Source organism: Rhinolophus sinicus, chromosome 16 (assembly GCF_057876585.1).
Source record: "Rhinolophus sinicus isolate RSI-liver-muscle chromosome 16, RSI-T2T, whole genome shotgun sequence".
Taxonomy (NCBI): Eukaryota; Metazoa; Chordata; class Mammalia; order Chiroptera; family Rhinolophidae; genus Rhinolophus; species Rhinolophus sinicus.
Window position 1 is genome coordinate 11,173,981 of NC_142516.1, and position 20,455 is coordinate 11,194,435.

Here is a 20,455-nt window from a genome sequence, read left to right on the forward strand (position 1 = left end):
CACATATCAAAACATCAAGTTGTACACTTCAAATATATGCAGTGTTTAAATGTCAATTTTAGTCCAATAAACCTCTTTTTCAAAAGAACTAATCAATTCCTGGGAAATAAGGAGAGACATAAATTTACTAACTATGCAGTTTCTTAATCTAATAGACACGAGTAATAATATCACATCAGAAATCATAATTTATGCTAAAGATTTGCAAGAAAAAGAGAGAGTGACTGTAACAATATAACCAAGTTACCAGATATTTACTGAGCACTTATTTCATGGTGCGATTAAAATTGGAGTCTAACGTCTGGTGATAAAAGCGTCTGTCATAAACATGAGCGAACGTCATGACACAAGACTGTTACTCTGTTGATGAGTTTCTCCAGGGCCCCCTTCATGTCTCTGTTCCTCAGGCTATAAATGAAAGGGTTCAGCATTGGAGTGACCACTGTGTACATCACAGTAGCAATTATGTTGTTGTCACTGGAGGTGTTGGATGAGGGGAAAAGGTAGAGCCAAATAATTGTCCCATAGTACAGAGACACCACAGTGAGGTGGGAGCCACAGGTGGACAAGGCTTTGCAGAAGCCCTTGGTAGATGGAACCCTCAGGATGGTGGCCCCAATGCGGCCATAAGAGATCAAGATGCATATTAGAGGGAGAGTAATGCCGGCCAAACCTAATATGAAAATGAGTAGCTCGTTGAGGGAGGTGTCAGAGCAGGACAACTTGAGCAGGGCACCAAGGTCACAGAAGAAATGGGGGATGGTATCGTCATCACAAAAGGACAGCTGGGCCAGGAGAAGTGTGTGGCACAGGGCATTGGCACAGGAGAGGAGCCAGGACCCGGTTACTAGTAAGATACACAGTCCCTCTCTCATGATGGTCATGTAATGGAGGGGGTGACAGATGGCAACGTACCGATCATATGCCATTGAGGTGAGAAGGAAATTGTCCAAAGCAGTAAAAACTGTGAAAAAATACATCTGTGTTACACACCCTGCGTAGGGGATGGATTGGTCCAGAGTCTGCATGTTTACGAGCATCTTAGGGATGGTGACAGATGAGAAACAGATGTCAGAGAAGGCCAAGTGGCTGAGGAAGAAGTACATGGGCGTGTGCAGGCGAGCGTCCAGCCTGATGAGCAGGATGAGGAGCAGGTTCCCCAGCACCGTGGTCAGGTACATGCCCAGGAACAGGACGAAGAACACGCCCTGATGCTCGGGCTGGATGGGGAGCCCCCGCAGGAGGAAGTGGGAAACGCTGCTCTGGTTCTCAGGCCTCATGCTGCCCCGTGTCTGCTGGGGAAGAAAGTACAGTGAAAAAAGCACAATCAACAACCGTTGAGCCTAGGAGATGTCGTATCTGAGGTGACATTGCTTTCATTCAATAAATAATGCAAAGGTCTCTAGTGAAGAACTCAGTGTGATGTGTCAGCAGAGCTCAGGCAAACGCAACTGAGTTAGTAAATGTTTCCTTGGCCCGAGGCTTGATGCCTTTGATGAGGGTATGGGACTGTTCTAGGGATTACAGGCAGGACATCACCGAGCAGCCAGGCGGCTTATTCCTCATCTCCCCAAGGCTTGGGGTTAAAGTGTGAGAGTCATTGGCCAGTGGTGATTGCAGTGTCCCTTTCCTTAGGAGCTAGTAATGAGAAGTGATTTTAGCAAGAGCACAGGGAGGTGATGAGCTCCGGTGTACACACACACACACACACACACACACACACACACACACACACGCACACCTGTTCCCGAGGAAGGATGTCTAATTCTGCTCTGAATTCTATGCTGAAGTCATCCAGCCTCCGTGAGTGTGGACTGGTTTCTCAGCTTCTCTGTAGATTTCTAGACTCTAGATTTAGCCGACAAGGTCTGTGGTCCTAAATCTCTTACTGACATCAGAGAAAAGCCAAGAGCCTGGAGCTTTCTCTTCTCGTTCCACCACCTTCAGAAATGGAGATGTGAAGACTCCACTCTACTTCTAGGGAAAGGACCCAAGGGAACACCGCACCAAACTCTATATTAGACATGAATTAAACACATTTTAATTGCTCAGTGTACTTCTCACTCTTTACAAGACAGATGCCCTAGGGCAGTGGTACCTCAACTGTAGTGTTTAGCAGAATCACCTCGGGAGCTTGTTAAAGCTGCAGTCGCAGCTCTACCACCAGAGATGCTCCTTCATGAGATGAGGGACCAGGTATCTCCAGGCAGATGGTTCTGAGGGCTCACTCTGAGGAAACACTGTCCTTTGGAAGAACGTCAGGGTGGATGCCATATGAGTGCATCCCAAAGGAGATGTGGAAAGACATCCTACTGGCCCTTCCCTACCAGACTTATGTTTCCCCTAGTTGGACCATAGCTTTGGATGTGAAGAGTGGTTTTTCTCCCCAAGGCTATTCCTTTTTGGTGTTGTTCTTATAAAATTAATTCTGCTTCGTGGTGGAAATCCAAATAATGTAAATGTGAAAACAAAGAATAACGGCAAAGTATTTCACCCCTCCATTTGTTACATTTATCCTTGTAATATGGTTTTTTATTCATAACATTTTATGTTTACATAAATGGAATTTATTTTTTATAGTTTTCAGAGCCTTTCTTTTCTGTTTTTAAAGATTTTATTGGGGAAGGGGAACAGGACTTTATTGGGGAACAGTGTGTACTTCCAGGACTTTTGTCCAAGTCAAGTTGTTATCCTTTCAGTCTTAGTTGTGGAGGGCAAACAGCTCAGCTCCAGGTCCAGTTGCTGTTGCTAGTTGCAGGGGGCACAGCCCACCATCCCTTGCGGGAGTCAAACCGGCAACCTTGTGGTTGAGAGCCCATGCTCCAACCAACTGAGCCATCCGGGAGGCAGATCAGCTCAAGGTGTCGTGTTCAATCTTAATTTCAGGGTGTGGAGCCCACCATCTCTTGTGGGGAACTCGAGGAGTTCAACCAGCAACCGTGTGGTTAAGAGCCCACCTGCCCAGGTGGGAATCGAACCAGCAGCCTTTGGAGTTAGGAGCACAGAGCTCAAACCTTCTGAGCCACCGGGCCAACCTCCCATAACCTTATTGTCAATAATAATTTATAATAATAATAGTTGCATTACTACTTCTATGCACAGCAATATATAGAATACATGCAATATCAATATTTTGATCTGCTTTAAAATTTTAGTCAATCTCTTATTGAATGACATGGAGATTCACTGTGAAACTTTATTAAAGATTGTACTATGCCTTGAACTTTTCTGTCACTTATCTGGTCAAGGCAACTTCAGTGTCTCCCAAAGCATCAATTTTAATGGACTCCGTTGTCTTAGTATCTGCGTGCCAGTGTCTTGCTCCTTTGAAAAGACAAGAACCTAACTTTGAAAATACACGAAGAGTGGAAGTCAAAGTGGAACCCTGTGGAAAGCGAGGCAACAAACCCAGATTGTTTTCAATTACTCGTAGCCCAAGTCAAACTTATGGAATTAATAAATGAGTAATAAAAGAAAGTTGATATTATAATATTCGACACATGTATCAAATATCAAACTCCTTCAAATATTTTTATTTCAATTTTCACACCTAAAACTGACAAGAATTGCGGCACCACCACAGCCTGAAATTTCACTCTACCTGCTGGTTATGTACTAATTAGTTTTATACTTATTAAGTTGGACAAACATGTGGCACTTTGCATAGGGCAGATGCCAAAAAAGAGTAGAAAGGATGGGAGTAAAAACTTGATGACCTTAATGACAATAATATGGATTGGATCCAAGACAAATGCTATCTTATGGGCTGTGTCAAGAAACATGGCAAATCAAATGAGGACTTTTAGACATGAGTGACATCATATAACAAAATCGTTTAATGTCCTGTCAGGAACTCAAGTGTTCCTTTCTGGATATACAGATACTCTGAAATCAACCAGTGCTTTATTACAAATTTATTTTTTATTGTGCATCTTGTGTGAAACAATTGTTAGTTAAAATAGGAAAATATGTTTTTGAGTGTCATTAGCAAAATTACAAGTCGCACTGCAATCCCACCAGGCTTGATGGAAACAAGAAGCCACCAATGGACATAGGATGTAATTCGTTCAAAGCTTTGGCTTCATTTTCATTGAACTATGTAGTCTCGGGTGATGACACAAAGCATGATATGTAGTATCTGATATACGTACGTTATTTATAAAAGAGAAAAGAAAGTCAGGGAACAACCTCTGGTATTAGAGATTGAAAAAAGGAATTTACTGCAGCCAGAATCAATCTGAAAATATCAACATGAACCACAGATTTCTTTATTACTAAAATAACTTCAGCATTCTCTTGCTTCACTCTCCCCTCTCGCAGAATTCATGTGAGGTGTTATAAATGTGCCTCCCACGACCTCCATGATGTAATTCTTTACACCAGTGTCTTCAAAGCACAGTTCACAGATCTGCAGCACCAGTAACACATGGGAGCATCGTTCGTGCAAAGTTTGGGGTCCGATCCCAGAACTACTGAATCGGAGTCCATGGTGGTAGACTCCAGACACAAGTTCTCTGGGAACTCTTATGCACACTAAAGTTTCAGAAGCTTTGCTTCATGCTTCACCAGGCAAGACATATGTCCATGAAGGACAGTCAGTACTGAAACAGGAGTGTAATTTGTAGAAAGGCAATTACATGTTCAGAGGGTATCCATTATAATTTGGTTATATTTATGAAGGAGGTCAGCATGAAGCATGCTTTCATAATTTTTTTGTATGGGAGTTAAGATATATCAACCACACAGTGTTGGCAAAGGGGGGTGGGAGGAGACCCCTGGCCAGTCTTGGTCTCATCCAGGACCTTCATCTTCAGACCTGTTTTGACAATTTGTACCACAGGCAGAAAGTCATACAATTCCTGTTACTTAAGGGACAAGTAGTTTGGATTCTTTCATTTCAATAGAAACAGGAAAATGAAAAGAAAGCCCATTTAGTTTGCATAAGCGAGTGTACTGAAATAATATAGCTAATTCTTTAGATTCTGATGTATATTAAAGCCTGAGATTGCAATCCCAAAATATAAGAGTTTTCCAAAATCTCCTGAAATAAGAGATAACCCGCTGAAGAATCACCTCCCCTGTAAAGCTTTTGCTGACATCCAGGCAGTTTTAACTAGTAATAAATCCTCCATTAAGCTACTACCATGTATTATAATTATGTCATTGTTTCCAAGCCTCAGTTTCCTCAACTGAGAAATACAGATAACAACAGTACATGCTTCATAGGATTATTATGAGGATTAAAAGAGATGATACAGGTAAAGCTCGTAATACAGTGCCTAATGCACAGCAATCATGCAGAAGCCTGGTGACTATTAGGAGAAGTATATTGAAGCACTTTTTACTACTCATACGTACTTTTTAGTTCACCTGTCTCTAAACTACTAGAATGTTCCCTTCTGTAGCATGGATGTCCAGTGTTTATCCAGCTCTGTCTGACCAGCACTAGGCACACTGATGTCTGACAGAGATTAGGTGACTTGTTAAGTGGCTATTCAACAACAGAGTCTATAATATAAGGAATGTCTCACTGTTTTTCTGGGATAATTCCAACCTTTCTATCCTAATGACAAAAATTAAAATTTATGTATACTTGAGTTCCTGATTTCATTTATAGCTTCTTCCTCAGAAAAACCCTCTTGGATTCAAAGATAATAATCAGTACAACACTTGCAGGGTTTTTTTTTCTTTTTCTTTCAAAATCTAAGTGATTCTAAGTCTTTAGTATTTCCTCTCATCCACATTCTGTCACAAAATAAGATCACTTTTTACTCATAAAATTAACATCAGAGTTGAAACTTGATATATGTATATATAATATATACAATTTACTTATATATAATTTATGAACATATATAATATGTATAATATATAGAAAATATATATACGTATATATAAAATCCAGAGATAAAATATAAATACTGAAGCTCATGATTCTGTAATGTTATGAGTTGTCTCCTCTGAGAAAGGTCTGTCTGTTGTTACATTTTTTTCATTGTGTTTTGTTTTCTTTTGTTTTTTAATTTCAGCTGTACAAAAAATGTAATAGTTAGACATTTACACCCCTCACAAAGTGATAACGCCCATCCCCCATTTACTACCCCTCTGACATCATATATCATTATTACAATTCTATTGACTATTCCCTATGCTGCACTCCACGTACCATAACTAATATAAATATATATAGTTATGTATATGTGTGTGTGTGTGTGTGTGTGTGTGTGTGTGTGTGTGTGTGTATATATATATATATATATATATATGTTTATAAAGAATTGTTACCTCTAACACTGAGAAGGATACAAACTGGTCAATTGAAGTGTCAATGCTTAGTAGCTTCCAGAAGTATTTGTAAACTATATGTAGCAAACTTTCTCCTAACCCAGAGAGATGCTTCACTAGGGAAGGTCATGAGCCAGCCCTGGCATGGCTGAGGAGAAATACCCCAAATAAAGTACATACTTCTAAAGCAATTTCAGAAGTTCTATATACATATGCAAATCAACATGGCACCTACCAGTTTGCTTTCGTTGTCCACAACTAAGGCAAGCAATTCTAGCAGGTTAGGTGGTGATAAAACACTTCCCATAGGCAGGAGGGCTTGACATTTCTTGAGAAAGCTCCATTCAGAGCAATGTCACCAACCCATGGCAAAAATATGAGTGACAGCGCTGCCTTTTTCGAGGATGGACCAGACAGGGCCAGGCAGGTGCTCAGGGATCCATACGACAGAACTGCAGCGCAGAGAAACTGAGCCAGGTACTCATGGTGTGTAGGCCAACCAAGGCAGGCTTTGTCTAGACCAGAAAGAAAGGGCCCTGCCCTATTCGGCTTTGTTCTGGCTCCGGGTTGAGACTGAGCCTGCGACAAAGTGACTTGAGGCCTGAAGCTTCATCGAGCAGGGTGGGAGTGGGGGCAATCTTTGTCCTTCCCCAATGAAAGCAGGGATTCTCAAAGGCAGCCTCATGAGCTGTAGGTCAGGGGCCGCTCTGAATGAACATTAAACAGGTAGGAGTAACCCACTCCTCTCATCTGTCTGTTTGTATCTGCCCACCTACCAACTCACTCATCCATTGCTCCACGGTCGTCTGGTTCTAGTTTAAGCCAGTGAAGATGTGCTGCTGTACCTAGGACCCCTGCTTTTCTTTGAATGGGGTGATTATCTACATGCCAGTCTCCCATAGTCACCATAACTCAGGTGTCTCTGTGCAAGTTCTGCTCCACAATTCACCCAGGATGCATAGGTAAGGAAAACCAGTATTTTAATTTCTTGGTCAGTTGTAATGCTAAGAAAAATTTGGCATTTCATTTATTTCAAAGTAAAAATATATTAGATGTCTTATAGTTTTTCAGTTTACACGGAAGAAGAAATTGAGGTCAGGGATGTTAAGTAATTGCCTGAGATGACACGCTCCACCAGATACAGCTTGCAATTGGGATCTAGCTTTCACAGATACTTCTAACAGCTACGTGGTGCTAAATCTTTGAAATGTTTGTGATCCTGTTTTTCTTTAATTAAGTAGAGCCTGAAGAAAGAGAACTATGTGGCTCTTCACAGGACGACAAAGAATTTAGATTACTTGGGCTCATGATCCTACCTGGGGTCACTAAGATGAGAAGAAATGATTTTCGGGAAGACAGATAATGAAAATATTGAATGAGAAAGTCACAAAATTCATTGGGGGCAACGAAAGTCTCCACTGTGGATGCTTTCTTTGTCTTTCTCTTTCTGTATCTGGATTCAGCCTGTGTCTTGACTGATACTCACACATCAGTCAGAAAGCTTCAGAGACGATTGGTCAGAGAATGAACTGCTAATGAAGGTTACAATAGTCTATAACAGTGATCAGTGTCCCTAAAACCCAGAATAAGTGTTGAGTGTATCAGAAGAGCAGCTGAACTCACAACAGTGGATAATTTTCTGAAGCAATAAAAGGCACTATAGAGTTTCCTACCATATCCACCAGCATCACCACTAGCAGAAACTATGAGAAGAGCACTAATTGGGAATGATGACTGTAGTTAACAAATACTATTCTGTATACTTGATATTTGCTAAGAGGATGGATCCTAACTGAAGTCTTCTCACCACACACACACACACACACACACACACACACACACACACACAGTAAAATAAAATTGTCACTATGTGGAGGTGATTGGATTTATTATTAATTAGCTTGATTGTGGTGATCATTTCACCCCGTATACATATCAAAACATCAAGTTGTACACTTTAAATATATAGTTTATATATCAATTTTACCCCAAAAACCTGTTTTTCAAGAGAAATAATTATTTACCAGGAAAAAAGGAGAGATAAATTGTACTGACTCTGTAGTTTCTTAATGTAATAGACAAGAGCAATAAAGAATAATATCATTTCAGAACTCATATTTTATACTAAAAATTACAAGGAAAAGAGAGAATGACTATAACACAGTATGATTTAAGTTATCAAATATTACTGAGCACTTCTTCCATGCTGGGCACAAAATTAAGTGGCTAGCACCTGGTGACAAACGTGTCTGTCATAAAGATGAGTGAACGTCATGACACAAGATTGTTCCTCTGTTGATGAGTTTCTCCAGGGCCCCTTTCATGTCTCTGTTCCTCAGGCTATAAATGAAAGGGTTCAGCATTGGAGTGACCACTGTGTACATCACAGAAGCAATTATGGTGTTGTCACTGGAGGTGTTGGATGAGGGTAAAAAATAGACCCAAATAATTGTCCCGTAGTACAGAGACACCACAGTGAGGTGGGAGCCACATGTGGAAAAGGCTTTGCAGAAGCCCTTGGTAGATGGAACCTTCAGGATGGTGGCCCCAATGCGGCCATAAGAGATCAAGATGAATATTAGTGGGAAAGTGATGCTGGCCAATCCTAATGTGAAAATGAGCAGCTCATTGAGGGAGGTGTCAGAGCAGGGCAACTTGAGCAGGGCACCAAGGTCACAGTAGAAATGGGGGATGGTGTTGTCATCACAAAAGGACAGCTGGGCCAGGAGAAGGGTGTGGGACAGGGCACTGGCACAGGAGAGGAGCCAGGACCCGCTTACTAGTAAGGTACACAGTCCCTCTCTCATGATGGTCATGTAATGGAGGGGGTGACAGATGGCAACGTACCGATCATATGCCATTGAGGTGAGAAGAAAATTGTCCAAAGCAGTAAAAACTATGAAAAAATACATCTGTGTTACGCACCCTGCATAGGGGATGGATTGGTCCTGAGTCAGCATGTTCACGAGCATCTTAGGGACGGTGACAGATGAGAAGCAGATGTCAGAGAAGGCCAAGTGGCTGAGGAAGAAGTACATGGGCGTGTGCAGGCGAGCGTCCAGCCTGATGAGCAGGATGAGGAGCAGGTTCCCCAGCACCGTGGTCAGGTACATGCCCAGGAACAGGACGAAGAACACGCCCTGCTGCTCGGGCCTGATGGGGAGCCCCCGCAGGAGGAAGTGGGACGCGCTGCTCTGGTTCTCAGGCCTCATGCAGCCCCTGTGTCTGCTGGGGATGAAAGGACAGTGAAAAAAGCACAATCAACAACCATTGAACCTAGGAGATGTCCTATCTGAGGTGACATTGCTTTTGTTCAATTAATAATGCAAAGGTCTCTAGTGAAGAACTCAGTGTGATATGTCAGCGGAGCTCAGGCAAACGCAACTGAGTTAGTAAATGTTTCCTGGGCCCGAGGCTTGATGCCTTTGATGAGGGTATGGGACTGTTCTAGGGATTACAGGCAGGACATCACCGAGCAGCCAGGCGGCTTATTCCTCATCTCCCCAAGGCTTGGGGTTAAAGTGTGAGAGTCATTGGCCAGTGGTGATTGCACTGTCCCTGTCCTTAGGAGCTAGTAATGAGAGGTGACTTCAGCAAGAGCACAGGGAGGTGATGAGCTCCGCTGTGTACACACACACACACACACACACACACACACACACACGCACAGACACACACACACACACACACACACACACACACACATACACACACCTGTTCCTGAAGAAGGATGTACAGTTCTGCTCTGAACATTATGCTGAAGTCATCAAGCCTCAGGGAGTGTGGACTGGTTTCCCAGCTTCTCTGTAGACACCCAGAACCAGATTCATCCTACAAGCTCTGTAGCCCTAAATCTCTCACTGACATCAGAGAGAAGCCAAGAGCCTGGAGCTTACTCTTCTCATCCACCACCTTCAGAAATGGAGATGTGAAGACTCCACTCTACCCCTAGGGAAAGGACCCAAAGGGGACAGGGCACCAAACTCTAGGTTAGAGACGTGCATTAAACACGTATTAATTGCTCAGTGTACTTCTCATTCCCTCCAAGACAGATGCCCTAGGGCAGTGGTCCATCAACTTTAGAGTTCATCAGAATCACCTGGGGAGCTTGTTAAAGATGCAGATCGCAGCTCTACCGCCAGAGATGCTCCTTCATGAGACGTGGGACCAGGTATCTCCAGGCAGATGGTTCTGAGGGCTCACTCTGAGGAAACACTGTCCTCTGGAAGAACGTCAGGGTGGATGCCCTATGAGTGCATCCCAAAGGAGATGCGGAAAGACGTCCTACTGGCCCTTCCCTACCAGATTTCTGTTTCCCCTAGTTGGGTCATAGCTTGAGATTGAAGAACGGTTTTTCTCCCCAGTGGGTATTCCTCTTTGGTTTTGTGCTTATAAAATTAATTCTGCTGCGTGATGGATTCCAAATAATGTAGATGTGAAAACAAAGGATAATGTCAAAGGACTTCACCCTTCCATGAGTTATTTTATCCTCCTAAAATGATTTTTCGTCATAAAATTTTATGTTTACATTAATGGGATTTAGTTTATATAGTATTTCATAGCCTTCTTTTTGTATAATAATTATAATATTTGCATTCCTACTTCTATGTATACCAATATATAGAGTACATACAATATCCAACAAAACTTAAAAGTTTTGGTCAATCTCATTGAATTGACCCAAAGATTCACTGTGAATCTTTATTTAAAAATATACTACTCCTTAAATTTTCTGTCAGTTATCTGATCAAGGCAACTTCAATATCTCCAAAAGCATGGATTTTGATGGACTCCACTGTCTTAATATCTGTGTGCCAGTGTCTTGCTCCTTTAAAAAGACAAGAACCTAACTTTGAAAACACATGAAGAGTGGAAGTCAAAGTGGAACCCTGTGGAAAGTGAGGCAACAAAGCCAGATTGTTTTCAATTACTTGTAGCCTAAGTCCTAACTTACTGAATGAAATAAATGAGTAATAAAGGAAAATTGATATTATAATATCTGACACATGTATCAAATATCACTCCGTCAGATGTTTTGATTTCAATATTCACACCCCAAACAGACTAGAATTTGGGCAATACTACTGCCTGAAACGTCACTCTACTTGCTGGTTACCTACTAATTAGTTTTATATTTATAAAGTTGGGCAAATATATTACATTTTGCATATGGCAGACACACACAAAAAAAGAGGTGAAAAGATGAGGGTGAAAACTTGACCATAATAACAACAATATGGATTGGATTCAAGACAAATGCTGTCTTACGGGCTGTGTCAAGAAATAGGGCAACTCAAATGAGGACTTTTAGACATGAGTGACATCATATAACAAAATTGTTTAATGTCCTGTCAGGAACTCAAGTGTCCCTTTGTGGATGTAGATATACTCTCATATCAACCAGTGCTTTATAACAGGTTTACATTTTATTGTGCATCATGTGTGAAACAATTGTTAGTTAAAATAGGAAAATATGTTTTTGAGTGACATTAGCAAAATTACAAGTCGCACTGCAATCCCAGCAGGCTTAAGAGAAACAAGAATCCACCAATGGACATAGGATGTAATTCTTTCAAAGCTTTGGCTTCATTTTCATTGAACTATGTAGTCTCAGGTGATGACACAAAGCATGATACGTAGTATCTGATATACGTACGTTATTTTTGAAAGAGAAAAGAAAGTCAGAGAAGAACCTCTGGTGTTAGAGATTGAAAAAAGGAATTTACTGCAGCCAGAATCAATCTGAAAATATCAACATGAACCACAGACTTCTTTATTACTAAAATAATTTCAGCATTCTCTTGCTTCACTCTCCCCTCTCGCAGAATTCATGTGAGGTGTTATAAATGTGCCTCCCACGACCTCCATGATGTAATTCCTTACACCAGTTTCTTCAAAGCGTAGTTCACAGATCAGTAGCACCAGCATCACGTGACAGCATCGTTCATGCAAAGTTTGGGGTCCCGTCCCAGAACTACTGAATCGGAGTCCATGGTGGTAGACTCCAGGAATCTGTGTTTTCATGAGTTCTGGGAACTCTTGTGCACACTAAAGTTTGAGAAGCTTTGCTTCATTCTTCACCAGGCAAGACAGATGTCGATGAAGGATAGTCAGTGCTGAAACAGGAGTGGCATTTATAGGAAAGCAATTATGCGATCAGAGAGTATCCACTATAATTTGGTTGTATTTACAAAGGAGGCCAGTATGAAGCATGTTTTCATAATGATTGTGTATGGGGGCTAAGAAATATCAACCACACAGTGTCGGCAAAGGGGGTTAGAGGGGACCCAATGCCAGTCTCGGTCTCCTCCAGGCCTTCATCTTCAGAGCTGTTGTGACATTTTATATCATGGGCAGAGAGTCATACATTTCCTGTTACTTAAGAGACATGTAGTTTGGATTCTTTGATTTCAATAGACACAAGAAGATGAAAAGAAAGCCCATTTAGTCTGCATAAGCGAGTGTACTGAAATAATGTAGCTAATTCTTCAGATTCTGGGGTGTGTTAAAAAGCCTGAGATTACAGTCCCAAAATATAAGGGTTTTCAAAAATATCCTGAAATAAGAGATAACAAAACTATATATTATTGCATCATTTATGCCCTTGAGTCATAGAAATAAGTAATAAAATTATATTAGCATTGGCTAATGAAATTTGTTTATAAAGGAGAGCATTATTGATAAGAGAATGAAATTCTGGTCAATAGATATTTACCAACATGCCGTCATTCATCTCTTAGGAGACATTAAAGTTTTAAGACATATTTAAATGGAAAAATCAAATCTGTGAGATTAACAAAAGGGAGCTTCTGATTTAAATAAACATCACAGATATATCAGTGTGAGAAAAATATTGCCCTATGGAAAAGCTTCCCAAGAGCCTCTTTCATGTCCCTGTTCCTAAAGCTGTAGATAAAGGGGTTCAGCATGGGTGTGACCACTGTGTACATGAGAGCCACAATAATGTCCTTGTTGATGAAACTGCTTAACGTAGGGAGAAGGTACTGCCCAAATATTGCCCCATAGTACAGGGACACCACAGAAAGGTGGGACCCACATGTGGACAATGCTTTGCAGATGCCCTTGGTTGAAGGGACCCTCAGGATGTTGACCCCAATGTAGCCATAAGATACCAGGATGCATATAAATGGCAGGGTAATGACCACCACCCCTACTGTGAACATGACCAACTCATTGAGAAAGATGTCTGAGCAGGACAGCTTGAGCAGGGCACCAAGGTCACAGAAGAAATGGGGGATGGTGTTAGCAGCACAGAAGGATACCTGGGTCAGGAGGAGGGTGTGGGTCAGGGAGCTGACACAAGACAGGATCCAGGACACAGCCACTAGTAAAGCACACAGCTCTTCCCTCATGATGGTGGTGTAGTGAAGCGGGTGACAGATGGCAACATATCGGTCATATGCCATTGATGTAATAAGGAAGCTGTCCAGGTCAGTGAAAAATATGAAAAAATACATCTGTGAAATGCACCCTGCATAGGGGATGGATTTGTACTTAGTCTGCATGTCCATCAACATCTTAGGGACGGTGACAGATGAAAAGGAGACGTCAGAGAAGGCCAAGTGGCTGAGGAAGAAGTACATGGGCGTGTGCAGGCGAGCGTCCAGCCTGATGAGCAGGATGAGGAGCAGGTTCCCCAGCACCGTGGTCAGGTACATGCCCAGGAACAGGACGAAGAACACGCCCTGATGCTCGGGCCTGATGGGGAGGCCCCGCAGGAGGAAGTGGGACACGCTGCTGTGGTTCTCAGGCCTCATGCTGCCCCGTGTCTGCTGGGGATGAAGAATGGTTGAGAGGATTAAGGACTTTGAAATAATCATTTTTAGCAGTCATATGAAAATATGTATGTTTTATTTCAGAAACTGGGAAACTTAATCTGTTTCTCATATCTTCCTTATATATTGTCACATAAGGGAATTAGAAAAATTGTTGATGAGGGAATGTGTATGAGAGCCAGTTTGTCTAGGTTCACTGAGAAGAGAGAATTCTTGTGTCTAGGGCACTGAGGACCAGCGCGTGGAATATGATGTCTCAGCCATGTTATTGCCCTAAGGATGCTGTGTGGTGAGCTCTCCAAATCATCAACCATGGCATAGCAACCTTTAGAAGAGTTGACTTCAATACCCATTGTTAAATTTCAGATGAGAGGTGAACTTTTCAAATAAAAGGACGCAAAGAACGGTATTGTATTCCTTAAAGATAACTCATCAATATACATTTTGATTTATTTCAATTGAGTAAAAGATCCCTAAGAAAATCTGGATTATGTTAATTCATTCTCCCCACTGCAGTGAGGGGGATATTTTGGAAGTGTAAGAGGCCTTCCTGAAACTGCTGGCTTACCCCACTAAACAGTTTCGGAATGCTTACATCTGGGCTTTCCAGACTTAGTTTTCCATGTCAGGATCCAAAGCAAGTGGAAATGCCTCCTGAAAGACTCTGCTTCCATGTGTCTCTGTCTTTACATGCTAGGTCACTTTTCTTTCTTTTAGCCCCTTTCTGTCTTCCTGTCTATCCCTTCACTTTATCTTTCTATCATTTTCTCCTTCCTCCCATCTCACTGTCTCTGCCTCTGTATCTTCATTCTTGCATGACTCGGTGTCTCTTTCTCCTCCACGCCAAAATCAGCTTTCTAATTCTTCCTCTTCTATACCCATAAAAACAGACAAACATATATTGCTGAGGAAAACATCCATTCCATTCTTAACACTGTTCTTACCTGCATTTATGACCCAGTGTTTGACGGGTAAGTGTGTCCGGAGATTCTCTTTTGGGGACTTAAGTATCAGCTTCCAACATCCTAGACATTTCCTGAGCATACAAAAGAAAAGCTACGAGCTCAGACTCTCACTTCTGTCTACCAGTCCCAGATCTATCAACCGAAGAGTATAACTAGCCAAGGAGAGAACCCTAGGGGGTGGGGAGCTGGGCTTATAATTTCCTGTTAAAGATATCCATCAGACTTGGGTTAATTGCCCAACTTTCCCCTTGGTTCCTTTGGAAAACATGTCCCTTGGGAGTCACGTTTGTGCTGGGAAACTTAGAGAATGAGCCCACAGAGATGGCTGTCAAGGCTCTGCTTTCCCAGCCTTAATCACATTGTAGCACAGGATAAACTCCAGAGAGGTTTAAAAAGAGAGAATTACTGGCTCCAAATAGGAATCCAGACGACTGAATGGCTTCTGAGAATTTAGGTAGAACCCTATCCCACTCAAAAGGATCTCACTGGGCACCTACCCACCAGGTAACCCAAAGGAAATGACTTCATGTGTCTTCTCTCTGGTGATCATTATAAAATATAAAGTGGGAGGAGGCATGAATTGTCACTTTTTTTTTGAGGTTTTATTCTTTTCTTGACAAACTTAGGTTTAGTTACATCAAGCAAAAATAGTTTTCAAGGAAGAAAGAAAAGGAAAGAAGGAAGGACGGAGGGGACGGAGGGAGGGAGAGAGGGAAGGAGGGAGGGAGAGAGGGAAGGAGGGAGGGAGGAAAGAAAGAAGGAAGGGGAAGTGGGCAAAAATTAACTCCCAAAGAAGACAAATTTGCAAATAGGAAAAAAAGTTGACACACACAATCCAGAAAAATGGACTCTTACAATTGAAAAGCTTCAGGTTCTTTAAAGTTGACCTTTTGAAGAAAATGCTCATTTATTGTAGCATTAGTGATTCTTAGGGGTGAGATATATAGGACAAACAAAGAAGTATTTATAGCTTGAGATAATCATTTTTTAGTTTATGTTGCCCTTTTTGATATCTGGGTTTAAGAGGTGGGAGACACAGCAAAGCTTCCATTTGCGCACCTTCTTTCTAGCTATGATGACCCTGTTTTACTGCCATAAGTTAATGTAGCTCAGGAGACTCTGTCAACTCAGAACTGTGGAAATCCAGCAGCATTCTAGGCAAAAGCCTGAAAAGAACGTTACCAGAATATTGGCCAGTAGCAGCTTAGCAAACTCAAAATAGGCCATAAGCTAGACTGTCTACAGACACTGGATGCCCTGGAAAGGACACACCAGATGCTTGGTGCCCTGGAGAGGGAAACCCCATGGCAAGGCCAGTAGGTCAGCTGAACAGACAAAAAGACTTGGATACAGGATGCAGGCAGCTCAGGTACTGGATACAGGAAGCTATGGAAGCAAGCAGTACAGATGGGGATAGGCTGCAAGGCACAGACAGAGGTGTGTGTGTGGTGGCTTTGGACAGTCAGGATGGAGACTCCTTGGATTAAGGTCTGACATGCTGTGGACAGAGGAAAGACCCCAGGCAGGACGCATGGCATAGACACAGAAGGGCTTACAATGGGATAGATGAAAGACAAGATTCTAACTGGAAAGCAAAGGACAAGTTATTGCACCTTTCACAACACTGCGTGGTCCTCTTCAGCTTTTAGAGACATACTACGGACTACACACTACCCCTGCTCTGCCCAGGTTGTCACATGACTTGATAGACTGACAGTTTTAAGTAGGATAAAGAGCAGTAGAGGACTCTGCAGCTGGTTCACGCTTTGGTACAAGGGACCTTCTCATTGGACGATCTGAATTGACAGAACCCACCCAGTGCTGGAAGTAGCCATGGTCTACTGTAAATATAATGGCACCACAAGGAGCCTCCGACAAACTCCATTAGAAGACTTGCAGTGCATTGCCTCTGGAGCCAGGAGCTGCTGGCAAGCTCCTGGGTTGTAGGAGACTGTGTGCCTACTCATAGGACATCAAGTGACTGGAGCCAAGTATTGCCAGGCACAAAAAGTCCTGAGGTCAGGTAGACACAGCGGCCAATTTGGCATTAAGCCTTAGTAGGTGTAGAGAGCCCGAAACAGGTAGCCTGTCATCTAACTATGCTGCATTGATGTCTATCCCTCAGCTCACAACTATGGCCACCATCTTGAAGAATCTGTAGCAAGCCATGAATGGATCTGCTCATGGCAGGAGGCAAATGTAGCGACTCTGTCAGTTCCCCACTCGTAACTGTCATCTTACCGTTTCAGTGCAGTCTAGCTAGAACATCAACGTCCAGTATTTCTATTTCTTTGAGGCCTTTCTGTGGCTACTGGAGCCCAATTTTCCTTTACATGCGGCAGGCCAGAAGTGCCAGAAAAATCAGCACTCCTCACCCTCTCCTACGACCCGCAGCACTCCTCTGTTAAATACAGACAGGAGTTGGCACATAAATACTTCAATTCATTCCCCACTAGGGTGGACCAATTTTAGGTGTGTTGGATTCTAATGTTCCCGGTGGAGATAGCTTCAGTTATCTAGGTGATAATTTTATTGATATATATCCTTCCTGTGTTTATAGCCTTACATTCCCTGTCCTGCTTTTCCCACTCTCCTATTGCTGTTTCCTTCAATCCCCAAATAAACCATTTGTCCTTAATTCTTGTATAAGAGTTGGCTTCTAGAGGAATGTAAGCTGATCAGTCTTTTATCGTGTAATAGTGATTTTCTATTATTGACCATTTGTTAGGAAACAATATTTCTAGCTTCACTATGATTCGGTAAGCATTTTTTAAGTGGATGTCTATGTGCCCAATGCTAAGGGATAAAAATTCAGGGATAAATGAGACAAAATCTTGCTTTCTTTACTTCAACTGCTTAGGAAGGCTGAATCCAGGGGTAGAATATAAACAAATGCTAGGCAGTAAGCATTTCTTGTGGGCTGTAGATTATTTTTAGGAGTGGGCACCAGGAGCTTGTCGTTACAGGTTTGTGCCTTGATTCTCAGGGTCCTATGTGAGTGGAGGAGGTGGGGATATGAGCAATCAGAGCAGTGGTGCCTCTTAGGGGCAGCTGTCTTCCGCTTCTTAAAGTTTGTCAACCTTTTGGTTTTTCCTTCTGGATTACTCTCTTTCCCAGGAGATTCAGCAATAGTTCACAAAACTATCTAATATTTTCATTACTTATGTAAGAAATGCATGATTATATAAATTTGGCAGAGAAATAATTTTTAAATAAGTAAATTCTTTGGTTCCCAACAACAAAATACAGCTTCTGTTAACATTTTGGAGCACATCTTTCCAGATTTTAAAAAAAGCAACAATCTGCAATTTTGCAGTTGGTTATAAACATGCCGTATACAATTTCCTATTCTGTTCTTTCAAAATTTATAAGCTTTTCATGAACATAATTTTAATGGTTATGTAATATTCCAGTGGGTGTGTACCATAGTTGCCTTAACCTTTCCCATATTGATGGGAACTAATTCCTAGTTTTTGTAATTATGCTGTAATTAGTACTGGGGAAAAATCAGAAACTGTCATATGTCAAAGCCTATCCTACTAACTACCAAACTCAGATTACTCCTATTTTGTTACAAATTTTGGCATCTGGGTCATTTTACTTCTTCCTTACGAATTACTGTCAACTTGGAGGCCATCCACATTTGCACGAGTGAACCATGTGACGTATTTATCCTTTGATCACATCTTCAGGGACCTTGGTTTCCATTGCACTTTTACCATTCCTTCCCATGGTCGTATTACAAAGACTGGAATTGCTTTACCTATAAAATATTAAATCTAGAGAACATTATGTTAAGTGAAATAAGTCAGAAAGAGAAAGACAAATACCATATGATCTCACTTATATGCGGAATCTAAAGAAAAGAATAAGTGAATGAACTAATCAGAAACAGTTTTGGAAACATGGAGGAAAAACAGAGGGTTGCTAGAGGGGCGGGGGGGTGGGGATAAGGGGAAGGTGAGAGGTTTTGGGAACGTACAGAGGGATAGTGGATGGGGGGAGGGGGGATCACACAGTGTGAGGGATAAAAATGATAAACGTCTAAGTTTTGCTTTGTCTTGTGCACCTGAAACTAATTAAAAAATAAATAAATAAATAAAAATTAAAATTAAAAAAAAAAAATTTAAATGTTCAATTCCTTGTTCTGTTTTTCCACTCTACCCAGTATACAGAATCTTTGGCCACATTATTCAGTCTCTGATTCTGTTCATTTGTCCCTAGAACTTGTTTTGTCTTCATTCTGTGAACTCTCCAGGATGGATTTTATGGGTTATCATTCTCTAATGAATTTGCCTGAGTCTTTACCACAATGGCCTTTCACCCCACCCATAGCAAAGCTTCGGCGTCGGATCAATTCAGTTGCCACTTCTGCACTTCCTTACTTTCCATTTATTCCTCAATCCACTGCAATCTAGATTCTGTTCCCACCACTCACTGACCTTGCTACTGGTCACATCATCAAAATCCTCCTTATTACTAAATTCAGTGGATGGTTTTTCAACACTTAACCTTCTCTTCCCTTAGGCCCCATGGTCCCACTTTTTCATATTTTCCTTCTATAACTCTGGTTGTTCTTTGATGTCTTTTTGGGGACACTCTTTGCCTGCCATTGCCTTAATTGTCAATGTTCTGTATGGCCTGTCCTCCGCCCTGTTCTCTTCCCTTCCCTCTTTTCTTTCCCTCCTCTCGCCTCTCTTTCTCTCTTCTTCATTCTTGTGTCCTCTTTTCTCAACTTTTCTTTTTCATCGCATTTCTTTTTATGCAATCTCATTCTCTCCTATGTTAATGGTCCATGAATTTCCATCTCTGTCCAAAATAACTGCCTCCTGCATTTCTCCAAATGGATGACCCATTGGTACTTTATACTCAGTGTGTTAAAAACTTCTCAGATCTGTTGCTCCTTCTATGTCCCCTATCTCAGTAAATACCACAACCATACACTCAGCTGTCCAAGCCATACATTTAGAGAGAGGTTTTTTAGCTCCTACATTTTCCTCATTTTCTACAGTCTTACCAAAATTAGCTCACATCAAAATTACCACATCTTTTAGGTTCTGACGCTGAAGGAGACTTAAATTGATACAGTTCTCTCCGACTCCATTATCTCTCTTAGATGTATTTCTATAATCTCTTACCTAAACGACTGTGACCACTTCCCAACTAGTCTTACTTCTGGCCTTGCATCCATCTCTCCATCCTTGCCCTGCCAATATTCTCTCTGCTCACTGCAAACACATGCTACTATCCATTCTTCACCTATAGCGATAGTTTTTAATATGACACTCAATCTTCTGGTCAAATCCTTCTATGGCTCTCCTTTTCCTTTTGGATAAAATACAAATTGTTTAGTATGGCTTCCAAGCTTCTGCATGATTCTTTCCTGCTAATTTCTCTGGCCTTATCCTG

At 41.7% G+C, this 20,455-nt stretch overlaps 3 protein-coding genes across 3 annotated transcripts; all 3 read right to left on the reverse strand.

Annotated features, from left to right (window-relative positions):
• Window positions 1-320: 320 nt before the first annotated feature.
• Window positions 321-1,280, reverse strand: LOC141571271 (olfactory receptor 1J4-like). The gene has a single exon (XM_074331539.2). It carries the CDS (start codon window positions 1,278-1,280, stop codon window positions 321-323), a length of 960 nt encoding a protein of 319 aa, XP_074187640.2.
• Window positions 1,281-8,537: 7,257 nt separating this feature from the next.
• LOC109439646 (olfactory receptor 1J4-like) lies at window positions 8,538-9,497 on the reverse strand. Its single transcript, XM_019719932.3, has one exon. The coding sequence runs from the start codon at window positions 9,495-9,497 to the stop codon at window positions 8,538-8,540; it is 960 nt and encodes a 319-aa protein (XP_019575491.3).
• Window positions 9,498-13,121: 3,624 nt separating this feature from the next.
• On the reverse strand, window positions 13,122-14,063 carry LOC109439644 (olfactory receptor 1J2). The gene has a single exon (XM_019719931.3). It carries the CDS (start codon window positions 14,061-14,063, stop codon window positions 13,122-13,124), a length of 942 nt encoding a protein of 313 aa, XP_019575490.3.
• Window positions 14,064-20,455: the final 6,392 nt, after the last annotated feature.